Source organism: Sinocyclocheilus anshuiensis, unplaced genomic scaffold (genome assembly GCF_001515605.1).
Source record: "Sinocyclocheilus anshuiensis isolate Anshui unplaced genomic scaffold, SAMN03320099.WGS_v1.1 scaffold784, whole genome shotgun sequence".
Classification (NCBI taxonomy): domain Eukaryota; kingdom Metazoa; phylum Chordata; class Actinopteri; order Cypriniformes; family Cyprinidae; genus Sinocyclocheilus; species Sinocyclocheilus anshuiensis.
In genome coordinates, this window is record NW_015554160.1 from 951,944 (window position 1) to 967,374 (window position 15,431).

At 38.7% G+C, this 15,431-nt stretch overlaps 1 protein-coding gene across 1 annotated transcript in view; it reads right to left on the bottom strand.

The window, feature by feature from the left end:
- Positions 1 to 4,273: 4,273 nt before the first annotated feature.
- LOC107670849 (bifunctional 3'-phosphoadenosine 5'-phosphosulfate synthase 2-like) overlaps positions 4,274 to 15,431 on the bottom strand; it is an 18,714-nt gene continuing 7,556 nt past the window's right edge. The window contains exons 3-12 of the mRNA XM_016463631.1: positions 13,677 to 13,912; positions 12,985 to 13,123; positions 12,754 to 12,872; positions 10,872 to 10,985; positions 10,436 to 10,547; positions 9,653 to 9,858; positions 9,404 to 9,539; positions 6,175 to 6,443; positions 5,140 to 5,369; positions 4,274 to 4,891 (exon numbers count right to left, since the gene is read on the bottom strand). Coding sequence (XP_016319117.1) covers positions 4,750 to 4,891; positions 5,140 to 5,369; positions 6,175 to 6,443; positions 9,404 to 9,539; positions 9,653 to 9,858; positions 10,436 to 10,547; positions 10,872 to 10,985; positions 12,754 to 12,872; positions 12,985 to 13,123; positions 13,677 to 13,912 — 1,703 coding nt within the window. The 3' untranslated portion in view covers positions 4,274 to 4,749. The remainder of the gene's footprint in view (positions 4,892 to 5,139; positions 5,370 to 6,174; positions 6,444 to 9,403; positions 9,540 to 9,652; positions 9,859 to 10,435; positions 10,548 to 10,871; positions 10,986 to 12,753; positions 12,873 to 12,984; positions 13,124 to 13,676; positions 13,913 to 15,431) is intronic.

Here is a 15,431-nt window from a genome sequence, read left to right on the forward strand (position 1 = left end):
CAGCTTCTCGCAGACGGGCCTCTATCCGTTTCGGCGCAGCAGGCCCCACTCTCCCGGTCCCGATCGCTCAGTCCTCCGAGCTGCTGAAAATGTCCTCCGATCCCGCGGCCCGGTCGAACCGGAACGCATCCGATATAACAACAATAGTATGGCAGAAGTCTGTGTGTCCGGCACGCGCGCCGTGATCAGGTCCAGAGAGAGGAGCGAATCCTCTCCATCTCCGCGCGAAGAAGAAAACACACAGGCGAGCCTTTCCAGACTAGCATCGCCCGCTAGCCACCGCTGCTAAACCCCCCTCAAAACCCTCCTAACGAATGATCATCGTCGTCGCTGGATGGCCAAGTTGGTTCCGTGAAAAATGACAACTGACAGTCTCCACCTGAACTGTGTTAGATATGCGACGGTAGCCTTTGGAGAAGCGTGACGGTGTGCGGTTTATCGGCGGGACTCATCTCTCCTCAGGGCGCTCCGCAGCTCCGCTCTCAAACTGCCATCATGGCTTCCCACGGAGGAAAAAAGAACGTAAATCCGGCACGTTTACCCAGAGAGAAAAAAACATATCTTGCCACCACGAGCAGAAATAGTGCGCGGACGCGTGCCATTTAGTGTTTAAATAAGCGATACGAGCAGTCGCTTTTAAAAATATCAGCCGAAGAAAAAAATTAAACCTCTACAACACGCTGTGTAGAAAGGAAACGACGCGAGTTCCCAAGCGCGATGGTAATTAAGCGACATTCGCGTTGAAAGGCGGAAGGATACGAATGTGAGGATGTGCGCAGTGCTTCTCCCTGTCAGAGCGGTCACGTGCGCGCACGGTGTCGGTACATTGTTTCGTTCCGTGCAGAGCACTGGTCTCTCCCCCACATACATCCAATAGATAGAGTGAGTAACCTATATTTTCGTAGATGATTTTACCGCGGAGTCTGTGGGCCTCACGGGCCCCTGTGATGGTACTCTGGGGGTCTACAGAGAAGATATCTAAAACATCATTTTCTTGCATTCTCGTTGGATTTATAACTATGAACTCAATTCTAATTTTATAGCTAATGCAGTGGTTCTCAACCATTTTGACACCATTCTCCACAACAGAGACCCCTTAGTAAGGATATGGATTTTAAAAATAAATGTTTTATTCACAATTTATACACAACAAAATATGGTGTAAAATGTATTCATTATAAAATTCATTATAAAATGTCCATGTAGCCTACATAAAGTTTTAGATGTATTTCTGGGTCTAGAAATCACACTTGAAAAAAATTAAATATGAATTATTTTAAGTGATCTTAAGGCCTCTTGGAAGTTTGCTAAATTAATGACCTGTTAAGCAATCATTGCTATATGATTATTATTTATATTGTTAAGTAACGTTAAAAAAAGTATGTAAATGTTTATTAAAAATTATTATTTAGAAAATAATCTACTGCATTTATAATTTTTTTTAGCATATTACAGTTAGTAGGCCTACTTAAAACGAAAAACTACTACATGAAACATCTTAAAAATGTAGGTGCAGGCCAACACACATCTAAAACAACAGTGCTTTAATCTTCAATTTGCAAAGTATTCATGAACCAGCATACAGAAAGATCAAAAGGCTGATAAGCTACATTCATATTTCTCAAAAAGCTTCTGAAGATGTTTCTGAATAACATTTATTTTTATAATTTTTTTTAAATATTCATACTTTTAAATGTTCATTAATTTTTTTTTTTTTTTATATTCATACTTTTAAATGTTCAAACTTTTATCATCAGTACTATACTTAAATATTTGCATATTTTTGAGATTAAAGCTCTGTTGTTTTAAATGTGTGTTGGCCTATTGTAATATTAGACTTCTAGTATGCATGAGTATATTTATAGTTTCCAATTGAACATTTATTTTCTGATGGCACATGTAAGGCCATAGGAGCTGGTTAAAGCATTGACACTGTAATAATTGACCTTGCGCCACCTGTTGTACACTACACTACAGTATTCCTTGCTGTTTAATTAATAAAGGCACCTATTCACTTATTCTACTTTCACGCATGTTCACTCTTAAAAATAAAGGTGCTTAAAAGGTTCTTCACAGCGATGCCATAGAAGAACCATTTTTGGTTCCACAAAGAACCATTCAGTCAAATGTTCTTTAAAGAACCATCTCTTTCTTACCTTTTTATAAAATACCTTTTGTGAAACAGAAAGCAACCCGTTCTCATCAGTCTGCGTATAAATAACACGACTTTACACTTTCTAATTGCGTGTAATGCATACGCCAAATGCCAATTTTGCGTGCATAAGTCGTGTTATTTATACGCAGACTGATGAGAACGGGTTGGTGTGTTAGTATTAATGTCATGTATTAGTGCATGCCTAAATGCTGACAAAATTCAGCTTTAGCACATTAACGGAATTTTTATCGTTAGAAGTAAATTACTAAAATGACTTTTAATGGAAATAAAGCTTAAATAAAATAAAATATGAATATAAATATTAGATGAAAAACTTTAAACAAAAATGTAAAATGTTGCACTGGCACTGAACTGAAATAAGTTTAAGTTAAAACACTTATTAGAAAAATTACTAACTGGAAATAAATAAAAACTTAAATTAAAATAAATTAAACCTAAATAGTAATATTTAAAGAAATATATAAAAAAATAAAAGCTAATTAAATTAGTAATAGAGATTATAAACGTATAATACTAAAATAACACTGATATAAAGATGTCGCAGTTTCAACATGAAATAAGTGATATATAATTTCTTGGGGTCTTTAAACCCATTCAGCATACAGTAAGATGCTAAAAACCCTTTGTTCACAATCTTTTTTTCTAGAACACGTAGGCTATATCTACACAGTCTCCTTAATTAAACACACCCGATTCAACTTGTTAGTAATTCATGACTTAAAACAGGCAAGGAAGACTTCCAACATATGTTGGGGGGACAAGGGGTGGGAAACACGGTATTAACACATGGCAAGATTTAGTGAAATGGGCGAGTATGTCCTGCCCTTAACCCAAAGTAGGTCTCCGTGCCTCCAGTGGTTTATTTTATAGATGCTTGTTCCCTGGGAAAATCCATGCCACACATCCTGTACATACTCACTGTAACCTTTTCAGAATTGCACAGCACTGCAACACTGCAGTTAGCAGATTTAAATAGGGTTACCTAGAACATATTGGATCTAATGCTCTCATCCGCGCGAAGTCTAATTGGGAATCCCCTAAATCCATTTGGGAATGCCTAGGGTCTAGCGGAGCACAGTCACTGCCCTGCTCCCTAAATCCATCCATCCATCATCTTAGGAGTTATTCACCCGTAACAGATTTTGGGACTATGTTATAGGGCGCATTATGCCTACGTCCGGGCCACGACCTCATATAAACCGATTATAAACGCCTTTTTGCTTCATACGGGAATGAAAAGTTCCACAAAACAGTTTGCTTATGTACTGTAACTGTTCGCTTAAGTTATATTTGCATAATCAGCTATTTTCCCCCATGGTGCTATGTGGTTTTTGTACACTGGTGACCGACCACCAGATGGTAGTAGAGGGTCAATATTTCTGTGGATGCGCGCAGCATAACTCAGTTACGCCATCCATCTGTTAAATGTAACTTTTGCCCTTGTTTCAGAGAACAGAAAGCAAGCTGTAATATAGTCACACACTGTGAACATCTAAAAGCAGCCACGTGGTCACAATTATGTAATCACAGTAAAAATATTTAATTAAAAGAGATAAGATGTCCAGATATCCAGATGACATTGCATTCGCTGTTAAACCTTTAATAAAACAGTGTTATTCATTATTGTCTTTAAAATAAATATTTTCCCTAGTATGCTTTCCCCAGTATGGTCCCCAGATAACGGCCCCTTTTCTTGGGGCTAAAAAAAAAAAAAGTCATATGTAAACAAAATTATTCTGAAAATCTGACTGCATTTGCAGCTGCATGAACACTGCTTTGATTTATACACATCAACAAAAAGTCTGGGGTCAGTAAGTTTTTTTTTTATTTTTTTTTTAAGAAAATAATATTTATATTAAGCAAGATACATTAATCAAAACTGACAGAAAAGTCCGAAAAGTTTATATTGTTACAGAAAATGTCATCAAAGAATCCTGCAAAAAGTGTCCATTTCCACAAAAATATTCAGCAGCACTGTTTTCAGCACTGATAATAAAAAAATTGTTCTTGAGCACCAAATCAGCATATTAAAACGATTTCTGAAGGATCATGTGACATTGAAGACTGGAGTAATGACTGCTTAAATTCAGCTTTGCTGTCACAGCAAAAAATTACATTTTAAAAATATATTAAAACAGTTACTTCAAATTGTAAAGTAATTCAAATTAATGCAGTTTGTTGATCATTAGAGACTTTAAAAAACATTCTTACCAACCCCAAACTTTTGAACAGTAGAGTAATTGCTTCATTTAGATTACAATTGATATACTTTTTCTTTTAAATGCCGGCTAAAATACAAAACACATTCCTAAATACAATTTAAGATCTCATAATCTGTTTGGGACTGACAATCTGTTAATTAAGGCACATCAGTTTAAATTTCACAGTTGAAAAAGCATGTTTATAATTCAATTTAAAAACAATGCTGTAGTAAAATAATTCCTCACAGGAAATCTTGTAAGTATGCGCCTACATTTTTCAATGCCTTGAAGTAGTTTAGTGTACCGAGTCATTCTCAGTGTGGACCACATGCGCTGTGAGGTTTTCTGTGTTGGAACGTCTTGAATGTGTCATCACTGGTCTTTCTGTAGAGAAGTGTAATACTCTGTGAGGACCTTCCAGGCTTTAGGGGCCATGAAGCCATCAGGAGGGCTCGCTCCACTGCGGGCCAGCTTGCGCATCTTGGTCCCGGAGATGAACTCAAAATCAGCATGTCTGCATTGTTTGAAAAACAAGAGGTAAAAGCAGCCTGCTTTTCATGCTTCAGAATCACTAAGCAACCACTTTTACATGCAAAAAAGGTTTGCTTAAGTTTCTGGTTATTGGAAAAAGACATTTACATGCATCACCGCTATTGGAATTCTCCTGAATCAGCATATTTTAAATAGTCTAAGAGATGCACATACACCTCTTCATGTTAATTACTTGTGAAATATTGGAATTGCTCTGCAATTCAGTCTCACCTGTCTTTGTCATAGAAGTCCATAGCCTTCTTGGTCTTATTGTATGCAGCCACTCTGAAGGGGATAATTTCCACAGAGGTGAGTCCAGGGGCCATGGATAGAACTTTACCTCCATGAGATGGATCATACAGGTCCTGTCCTGACTCTGGATGGGGCATCCCAGCAGGATCACGACCCACAATGTAGAAATTAGAACCTGCTACCATCCTTGCACGACAGTGCCACTGGACCTGACAGACACAGGAACATGGTTAGCCATTTAAAAACAGTAACATTGTGATATATTATTACAATAAAAAAAAAAAAAAAAATTCTATTTAAATATATATTAAAATGTCATATATTCCTGTAATGGCAAAGATTTTCAGCAGCCATTACTCCAGGCTTTGTTTCGCATGATCCTTCAGAAATCACGATAATATGCTGATTTGGTGCTCAAGAAACATTTACTATTATTATTATCAATGTTGAAAACAGTTGTGCTGCCTATTGTTTTTGTGAAAACTGTGATGCAGTTTTTTCAGATTCTTTGATAAATAGAAGGTTCAATGGAACAGCATTTATTTGAAATAAAAAACTTTTGTACATTATAAATGTCTTTCGATCACTTTTGATCAATAAAATGATTCATTTATTTCAAATATATACATACATTATATATATATATATATATATATATATATCATCTGAAAGCTGAATAAATAAAAAAGCTTTCCATTGATGTATGGTTTGTTAGGATAGGACAACATTTGGTCAAGATACAACTATTTGAAAATCTGGAATCTGAGGGTGCAAAAAAATCTAAATATTGAGAAAATCGCTTTTAAAGCTGTCCAAATGAAGTTCTTAGCTATGCATATTACTAATCAAAAATTAAGTTTTGGTATATTTATGGTAGGAAATTTACAAAATATCTTCATGGAACATGAAGAATGGTTTTGTGGTCCAGGGTCACATATTGACTTGTGCTTAAAAATGATTAGCATTTAGCATTTAATTTTCATATGTGTTTATGAAAGATAACCATCTACATACCTCTGTAGGCCCAGCGTACATCATAGGGGAGGGAAAGATGGCCACAATGGTGGATTGTGGGTCTAGAATGCCGTCCTCCAGCACGGCCGCATGCTGTTTCATCCTCCAGTCCAGAGGCACGTCATCATCTTTGGTCCAGCCACCCAAAGGATGCAAAAGCAGCACTGGCCTTCGATACCCGCGTTCCTCCAGTCGTCGACGTGTGTCGGTCATAAGCAGGGCATGGCCATTATGCACCGGGTTCCTGAGTTGAAAAGCAAACACAGCGTCTGGGAAAACAATAGAATGGTCAAGTCCAGTGGTTTAATTAGTTGTTGCATAACCATGGTGAAGTCCAGAATATCATTAGTTTCTCAAGAGGGCGCTAAGAACCTCCAAAGCCAGAAATCCCAGACACTCATGTGGTGTATCAAATTAAGAACCTCGATTTCTTATTTGACTTTATCGAAATTGACACCAGCCAATTAATACTTGACATGTGGTAAACATGTGACTTATTTTAGGCACACCCTATCACATGTCTTTTTAAAACAAAAAAGTGCCAGCTGTGGTTTTAATGTGGGTTATAAAGCCCAATTTTATTGTTTATTACATTTTTAACATTGTGCCCTACATGAGCACTTTGGATTCCTTACTTCTTATACAGCCCCTGATGCAATATCTTGTTGCCATATGTTTGCCCGCCAAGAACCTGTTTGGCAACATGATTTTACAAAATCACATCCTAGATCCAGAATGACAGTGATTTTCATTGGAGATCCATGGGTACTGAAAAACTTAAATTTAATGGATTAGTTCACTTCCAGAATAATAATGTCCTGATAATTTACTCACCCCAATGTCATCTAAGATGTTCATGTCTTTCTTTCTTCAGTTGCAAAGAAATTGGAAATTTGAGGAAAACATTCCAGGATTTTTCTGTATATAGTGGACTTCAATGGCAGCCAATGGGTTGAAGGTCCAAATTGACGTTTCAATGCAGCTTCAAAGGGCTCTACACGATCCCAGCCGAGGAATTAAGGTCTTATCTAGTGAAACAATCTATCATTTTCTAAAAAAAAATAAAAATAAAAACCTATATACTTGTTAACCTCAAATGCTCGTCTTGCACTAGCTCGACATCACACATTACGTAATCACTTTGGAAAGGTCAAGTGTGACGTAGGCGGAAGTACCAACCCAGTGTTTACAAAGCGAACGTGCAAAGAAAGTCAAATGGCCTTTTAAAAAAAAAAGGTAAGACAACGATGTTGGATGGTTTTGAAATTCGAGAAGAAAATGATACGGAGTTTTTCGCCCTACCGTAACTTTTTGAACCGTAGCACACAGACGAAGAACAAACCACGCGTGACCTTTCCAACGTGATTATCGCAGAGCTAGTGCAAAATGAGCATTTGTGGTTTAAAAGCATATAAACTTAAACATTTTTTTTGAGAAAACCAATCGTTTCGCTAGATAAGACCCTTATTCCTCGGCTGGGATCGTGTAGAGCCCTTTGAAGCTGCATTGAAACGGCAATTTGGACCTTCAACCCACTGGCCACCATTGAAGTCCACTATATACAGAAAAATCCTGGAATGTTTTCCTCAAATTTCCAATTTCTTTGCAACTGAAGAAAGAAAGACATGAACATCTTAGATGACATTGGGGTGAGTAAATTATCAGGACATTATTATTCTGGAAGTGAACTAATCCATTAAATTTAAGTTTTTCAGTACCCATGGATCTCCAATGAAAATCACTGTCATTCTGGATCTAGGATGTGATTTTGTAAAATCATGTTGCCAAACAGGTTCTTGGCGGGCAAACATATGGCAACAAGATATTGCATCAGGGGCTGTATAAGAAGTAAGGAATCCAAAGTGCTCATGTAGGGCACAATGTTAAAAATGTAATAAACAATAAAATTGGGCTTTATAACCCACATTAAAACCACAGCTGGCACTTTTTTGTTTTAAAAAGACATGTGATAGGGTGTGCCTAAAATAAGTCACATGTTTACCACATGTCAAGTATTAATTGGCTGGTGTCAATTTCGATAAAGTCAAATAAGAAATCGAGGTTCTTAATTTGATACACCACATGAGTGTCTGGGATTTCTGGCTTTGGAGGTTCTTAGCGCCCTCTTGAGAAACTAATGATATTCTGGACTTCACCATGGTTATGCAACAACTAATTAAACCACTGGACTTGACCATTCTATTGTTTTCCCAGACGCTGTGTTTGCTTTTCAACTCAGGAACCCGGTGCATAATGGCCATGCCCTGCTTATGACCGACACACGTCGACGACTGGAGGAACGCGGGTATCGAAGGCCAGTGCTGCTTTTGCATCCTTTGGGTGGCTGGACCAAAGATGATGACGTGCCTCTGGACTGGAGGATGAAACAGCATGCGGCCGTGCTGGAGGACGGCATTCTAGACCCACAATCCACCATTGTGGCCATCTTTCCCTCCCCTATGATGTACGCTGGGCCTACAGAGGTATGTAGATGGTTATCTTTCATAAACACATATGAAAATTAAATGCTAAATGCTAATCATTTTTAAGCACAAGTCAATATGTGACCCTGGACGCAAAGAAAGTCAAATGGCCTTTTAAAAAAAAAAGGTAAGACAACGATGTTGGATGGTTTTGAAATTCGAGAAGAAAATGATACGGAGTTTTTCGCCCTACCGTAACTTTTTGAACCGTAGCACACAGACGAAGAACAAACCACGCGTGACCTTTCCAACGTGATTATCGCAGAGCTAGTGCAAAATGAGCATTTGTGGTTTAAAAGCATATAAACTTAAACATTTTTTTTGAGAAAACCAATCGTTTCGCTAGATAAGACCCTTATTCCTCGGCTGGGATCGTGTAGAGCCCTTTGAAACTGCAATTTGGACCTTCAACCCATTGGCTCCCCTTCAAGTCCACTAAAAATCCTAGAATGTTTTCCTCAAAAACCAGCCCTTTGAAGCTGCATTGAAACGGCAATTTGGACCTTCAACCCACTGGCCACCATTGAAGTCCACTATATACAGAAAAATCCTGGAATGTTTTCCTCAAAAAACATAATTTCTTTGCAACTGAAGAAAGAAAGACATGAACATCTTGGATGACATGGGGGTGAGTAAATGATCAGGAATTGTTTTTATTCAGGAAGTGCAATAATCCTAGAAAATTACTCTGTAAACGTAGTTACTTGTTAACTCTTAATCGTCCTCTTTAACCCATTTACTTTTACCTGCTTTCATCTCTTTAAATCTCTCCTTTAGCTCCCGTGGAGTGAGACGGTACTGATCCAGCCCATCGTTCCATCTGATTCGCTCCAATACCTCTAGCTCACCTCCAACCAGCCAATCACCGCTTTCCAAAACCATCTGTTGACAGGTAAACAGTTAAAGCATGTAATTTTTGTGCATTTGTAAGTTATAATACTTTGGTGATTTGTTATACATTAATTATCAAGGCATTTGCTGAAAATGATTAATACCTTTATATAAGGGTGTTTGGGGCAGGTTGTCCCCCATTGGTGTGCACATCGCTCTTCCTTTCGATGCTCATAGAACTCTGGGTTGCGTAAGATGGCGACACGTTTTCCCTGGTACTCCAGAGCCACAGCCACACTGCCTTTTAGACGTTCTTTAACCTCCATTGCAACAGGAAGGACAATGGGTATTGAGAGGTTGATGGTACCACCTGTATTTAGAAATAGGTTAATCTGCATATATTATAAATAATTTTAAAGAGATGACTGGAATCACAGAAACTATTTCTTTATAATTATTTTTTTTTTTTCTAATTATAGGAAAAAACTGCCCAAATACCCCTTAACACATAACATCTAAAGACAATATGGATCATTAGATGTCTGCTACATTAAATGCCACTAACAATGTATATCAGTACACACTGAATGTTATTTGCTTGTATGCGATTGCAACTACTATTAAAAAATAGTGATCGAAGTTCGCTGACCAACCCAATTAAAGCAAACAAAGCGTGCGAGTTTCACAGGAAGCCAGATCATTGCATCATTCTGTCTCCTGAAAGCAGCTTCAGCTCTGGCAACTGTTATTTTATGCATGAAACATCTTCTAAATAACAGTGCAGAGCTTAGATCAGCCTTCTGCTGCTGGTATAAGCACCATTGCCAGCATAAAGACGATAAACCTGACTAAGTCTGATTGCTGTGTGTACTGCAGAATAAAAATGAGTAGCACTATAAAAGAAGGGAGGTGTCTGGTATGGCAACAAGAGTGTGCTTGTATGTTACCATCAAGTAGGGTGTTGAAGTGAATGACTTGTAGGTATTCTCTCTCCCTCATGAAACCCTTCAGAGGACTAGCCCATCCTTCAGCCAACACCTGCACCCACTGTAAGTCCAGCTACACACACAAATACAGAGAGCTGTGTTTACAAACGGAACAGTTAGCTAATATCATATTTGTCCAAATGTCTGTTCTGATTGATTGTCTGTGGGATTATACAGTATAACATCATGGAATAATAGGTGAGAATAAGTTTAAGGAAGAGCATTCAAATTGTATTGTTGTGGTTTCTGGAATAAATTTGCATTGAGAATTAGGGAACAGCACACTGTTCACGGGCTGATAAAGCAGTTGTGTGTCATCTTGTCAATAATTCACTCATATTTATGAACAGATGAACCTGAGAGGACCCTGGCCTTGAGGACGAATGCAGCTGGTTACCTTGGTGATGCTGATAGAGGGCAGGGTGCTGGCGTCTGTCTGTGCCAGCTTCAGTCTGTCCTCAGGCATAAAGAGTTCATTAATCTCCTCTAAATCTCCACTGGGAACAATGCTCTGCGAAAGAGAAATCATCAAAGGGTTGAATGAAAAGTAGAAGAAGAACTGTATTTTCCATAATGGCATGTGCATCTGTTACCCTAAGGAGCTATTTTTATCTGATCTGACCCTTAAAAATGACTTTCATTGCTGTAGTTGCAATGTTGTTGTAACGGGGCTGACGAGACGTGAGACGTGTGGATCCATCTGCAGTCTTTATTAAAGAGACGTGGTAAACAGGCAGGGTCAAACAATGGCAAACAGGTATATGGCGGGCAAAACACAAGAATAGTCCCAGGGCTAGCGTAGGTCACCGATCGGCAGACAGAATCACAGGGGCGAGACGAGAGGGAAAAATCCAGGAATACAGGCAAAGATCAGAAACCGCGGAAACAGGCAAGGCAAGGCAAAACAAGGAAAACACAGAGACTCGGAATGGGACTCGGAAAGGGGTACGGGCTAAACAATACTCAGCAGGGAAAGGTGGTTAGAGTGGGAGTTATATAGTGAGTGAGGTGATTAGAAACAGCTGTGTGCAATGAGTGCAATCAGTGCAGTGTGCAAATCGTGCAAAGAATGATGGGATATGTAGTCCGGGGTGCTATGCAACAGTTTGTGTTGTGCGAGAGTCAATGTAATGGAAAGGGTGACCTCTGGTGGTGAATAAACGGAAGTCCATGGACCGAATTCGTGACAGTTGTCAGGTTTGTTCAATTATAGTAGATGTGAATTCCCTGATGTGAATAAGTTATCAACATGGCTTCAAAAGACTTGGAATATAACTCCCGAGTTTTACACTATTTATGGTGAACAACACTTTTGTAGTGTTTTTTAAGCTTGGCAGCTCACAGTAAATTATGAAGTTATTGGATAAAAAAAAACTATGTGAAGATTCTTTAAAACAATTACACTAGTGTTCAAAAGTTTGGAGTCGGTATGATTTTGTAATGATTTTGACTCAACATGGTTGCATCTCAACAAGGCTGCTTTTTCTTTATAAAAAAATACAGTAAAAACGGTAATATTGTGAAATAAAATTGTGTATAATTACAGTTTAAAATAACTGTTTTTACATATATATTTCTATTTTCATATATTTATAAAATGTAGTTTATTCCTGTGATGGCAAAGGTGAATTTTTAACATCTATCAGTCTTCAGTGTCACATGATCCTTCAGAAATCATTCTAATATGCTAATTTGGTTATCAAAAAACATTTCTTAATATTAATAGTGTTGAACACAGTGCTGCTTAATCTTTTTGTATTTTTGCTGCATTATGAATCTTGCTAAATAGAATTTGTGTCTGTAACTTTTTTATTACAGTATGTCTGTCAATTTATTACGTCTGTGAATTCTGATAAGCTTAATACATCTTTCCTGAATACAAGTATTCATTCCTTAAAAAGAAAAATATGCTGACCCCAAACTTTTTCTAATGTATTTTTGTATTCCACAGAAAGAAAATTACAAAAGATGGGTTTTGGAACGACATGAGGGTGAGTAAATAATGACTAATTATTTTCAGGTGAACTATCATTCAATCCTTTAATTTTTACTACAAGTAAACTGGAGTAAAATATCTTGCCATTTCTACAAAGGTTGTGCCCTTCAGACAGATATGTTGACAGAGGCTTTTGCTTTGGTTTCGACCTTGGACTTCTGACCAAAGATAAAGTTAAGTGCACCAATTGGGAAATGGCAAATGAAAGCTATTCTTAAAGCCCAAAGTACTGTATACTTCAGCTGTCTGTAATGTGTCCTGTTGTGTTCAGCTCCTGACTAACCTGCTCCTTCAAAAGTTCCACCAGCTGCAGAATGCATTCGTTCACTGTGAGCTCTCCGGTCTTCAGAATCAGCTCAGGAGCCTCTGGACACTCATACTCAGAATCAATACCGGTGAAACCTGAGTGAGAAATGAAGGAAGGCAAATAAATCTTTGGTTTTAAAATTTTTTTTTTTTTTAACATACTTCTGGGAAATGCACAGTTTTAAAGCTCCTATGGTTTTTATATCACCTTTAATCTGTCCAGCTCTAGCTTTTTTGTAGAGTCCTTTAACGTCTCTGCTCTCGCACACATCTAGAGGAGCGTTCACAAACACCTCAAAAAATGGCAAACCTGCTTTCTCATGGATGCTCCGGGCCTCTGCACGGTCCTGCAGAGGCAAGATGGTCTGCATTATGCATTTTATAGAACATTTTTATTAAAGACGGTTAAAGAAAATGAAAACACAGCAGTGTTTATCGCTCCTTGCGTTTACATAATCATTTGCAGGGTTGAGCCTGGTCAGTACCTGGATGGGAGACCTCCTGGGAAAACTAGGCTGCTGTTGGAAGAGGTGTTAGTGAGGCCAGCAGGGGGTGCTCACCCTGTGGTCTGCGTGGGTCCTAACGCCCCAGTATAGTGACGGGGACACTATACTGTCAAAAAGCACCGTCTTTCGGACATTCATTCATTCATTCATTCATTTGTGTGCTTTGGTTATTTTCATTTGTAAGTCACTTTGAATAACAGTATCTGCTAAAATTAACAAAAATTAGGGCCGTTTACACTGCAGTGCATTTAAAACGTCTCAAAACATAGTGATAATGTTGTGATCTTATCTTAGTGTTGTGATTTTGATTTGATTCTTTGATTTTTAAACCTAATTTAACCAATTTCACAGTATAAATGATAAAGTAATCCCAGATGTTGGTTAGATAGCTCACTTTGGTAAACGGCGAGATGAAACTTGTAATACAAACAAGCCCAGCATCTGCAAACAGTTTGGCCACTTCAGCAATACGTCGAATATTCTCCTCTCGATCCTCAGAAGTAAAGCCCAGGTTCTTATTCAGGCCGTGACGGATGTTATCACCATCCAAAGAGTAGCCGGGAATGGCGTGAGAGACCAGATACTCCTCTAAAGCGAATCCCACTGTTGTCTTACCAGCCCCTGACAGACCTGTGTACACACGCAAAGTAATTCCAATCAAATCTTTTCATTAAAGAAACTTGGAAGAAATGTTTCATGGCTACCACAAAAATATAGTAAGCAAGACAACATTCAACATTGATAATTATAAGAAATGTTTCTTTTGCACCAATTTAGCATATTAGAATGATTTCTGAAAGATCATGTGACACTGAAGTATTTTTCATCAAATAAATGCAGCCTTGGTGAGCATAAGAGGAAAGTCCTACCGACCCCAAACTTTTAAACAGTACTTTATAAAACATTTTTTTTAAATTTGGTATAATTACAAATTGTGATTAATTCATGATCATGACAATCAAGATTTTTTTCACTTTATTTTCAAGTAAAGAAAACTAAAAAGTTGTCAAGTTATCAGGAACAAGGAACATTTTTCTGGTTCATGTTCATGTTCATGAAATGAAACCTGAGCCACACTAAGGGGGTAGTGGAGGTACAGAAGGCAAAAAACTGTATTGAAAAACGTCTCAGGTTACGTATATGTAACCATGGTTCCCTGAGTAGGGAACGAGACACTGTGTCCTCTAGGGGTCGCTATAGGGAACGCCACATCGTGACCCGTGTCTGAAGCATACATTGAAAAAACACCAACAACACGTTGGCCGGCGACAGCCATGACGTCACTACCGGTGCGACTATAGTATAAATAGGCGCTGGGAGAACACATCATCCTCTTCTTCGTCTGAAGCTTGTAGCAACACCCTGTTAAAGTAGGTATCCAGAGGATACATAGGTGGGGTGGTGCCCAAGGCGGAACCGGGGTTTTAAACCAATCAAGAAAGAGCACGAGGCTGCCACGCGTAGCTCTTACCATACAGGATTTTAGAAAGAACGCAGGATACTAGCGTGCGAACTTACCACAGTGTGGATTTTAGAAAGTGTACAAAGACTAACGTGCACACTTACCATAACATGGATTTAAAAACCGTTCTAACCTCGTGGTACTCTGAAAGAGCAGCCTATAGATGGAAATGGTGCATGTTAGAAATCAGAAGGGTAAGCGTACTGCAAGCTAGCCAGAAAACTAGGCCTAGTTCGCCTGATGCTGCTAGTTCCAGGTGCTCTGGGAACACAGAGAACTCAACTCTCACGTGAGAGGAGAACTCCAAATTCAGAAAGAATAGCGCGCTCATAGGCAACCCTTTGTGTAAAAGGGGAGCAGTGCTAATATTACCACGAGAGCAGCCCATGGAGCGAACCCGGGTGCTCGATAGGAAGCAGCATGCTCATAGTAACCCTCAATGGTGAGGGGAGCGATACTTCCAAGTGAGTCAAAATAGAGACACACTGGTTGAGTGGAGAGAAATGGATTGTACTCACCCACCATGGTTCCCGCGCCAGAGCCCCGTCCAAAGAAGCCTCTAGTCCGGACCATCAGTAAGGTGGTTACCATGAAGCCATAGAACCAACCAAAACATCATAGGTCCAGTATAGGAGACTGTAATGCAGGAAGTTCCTACCTAACCTCGGTCAGGTGGAGAGATGGTGG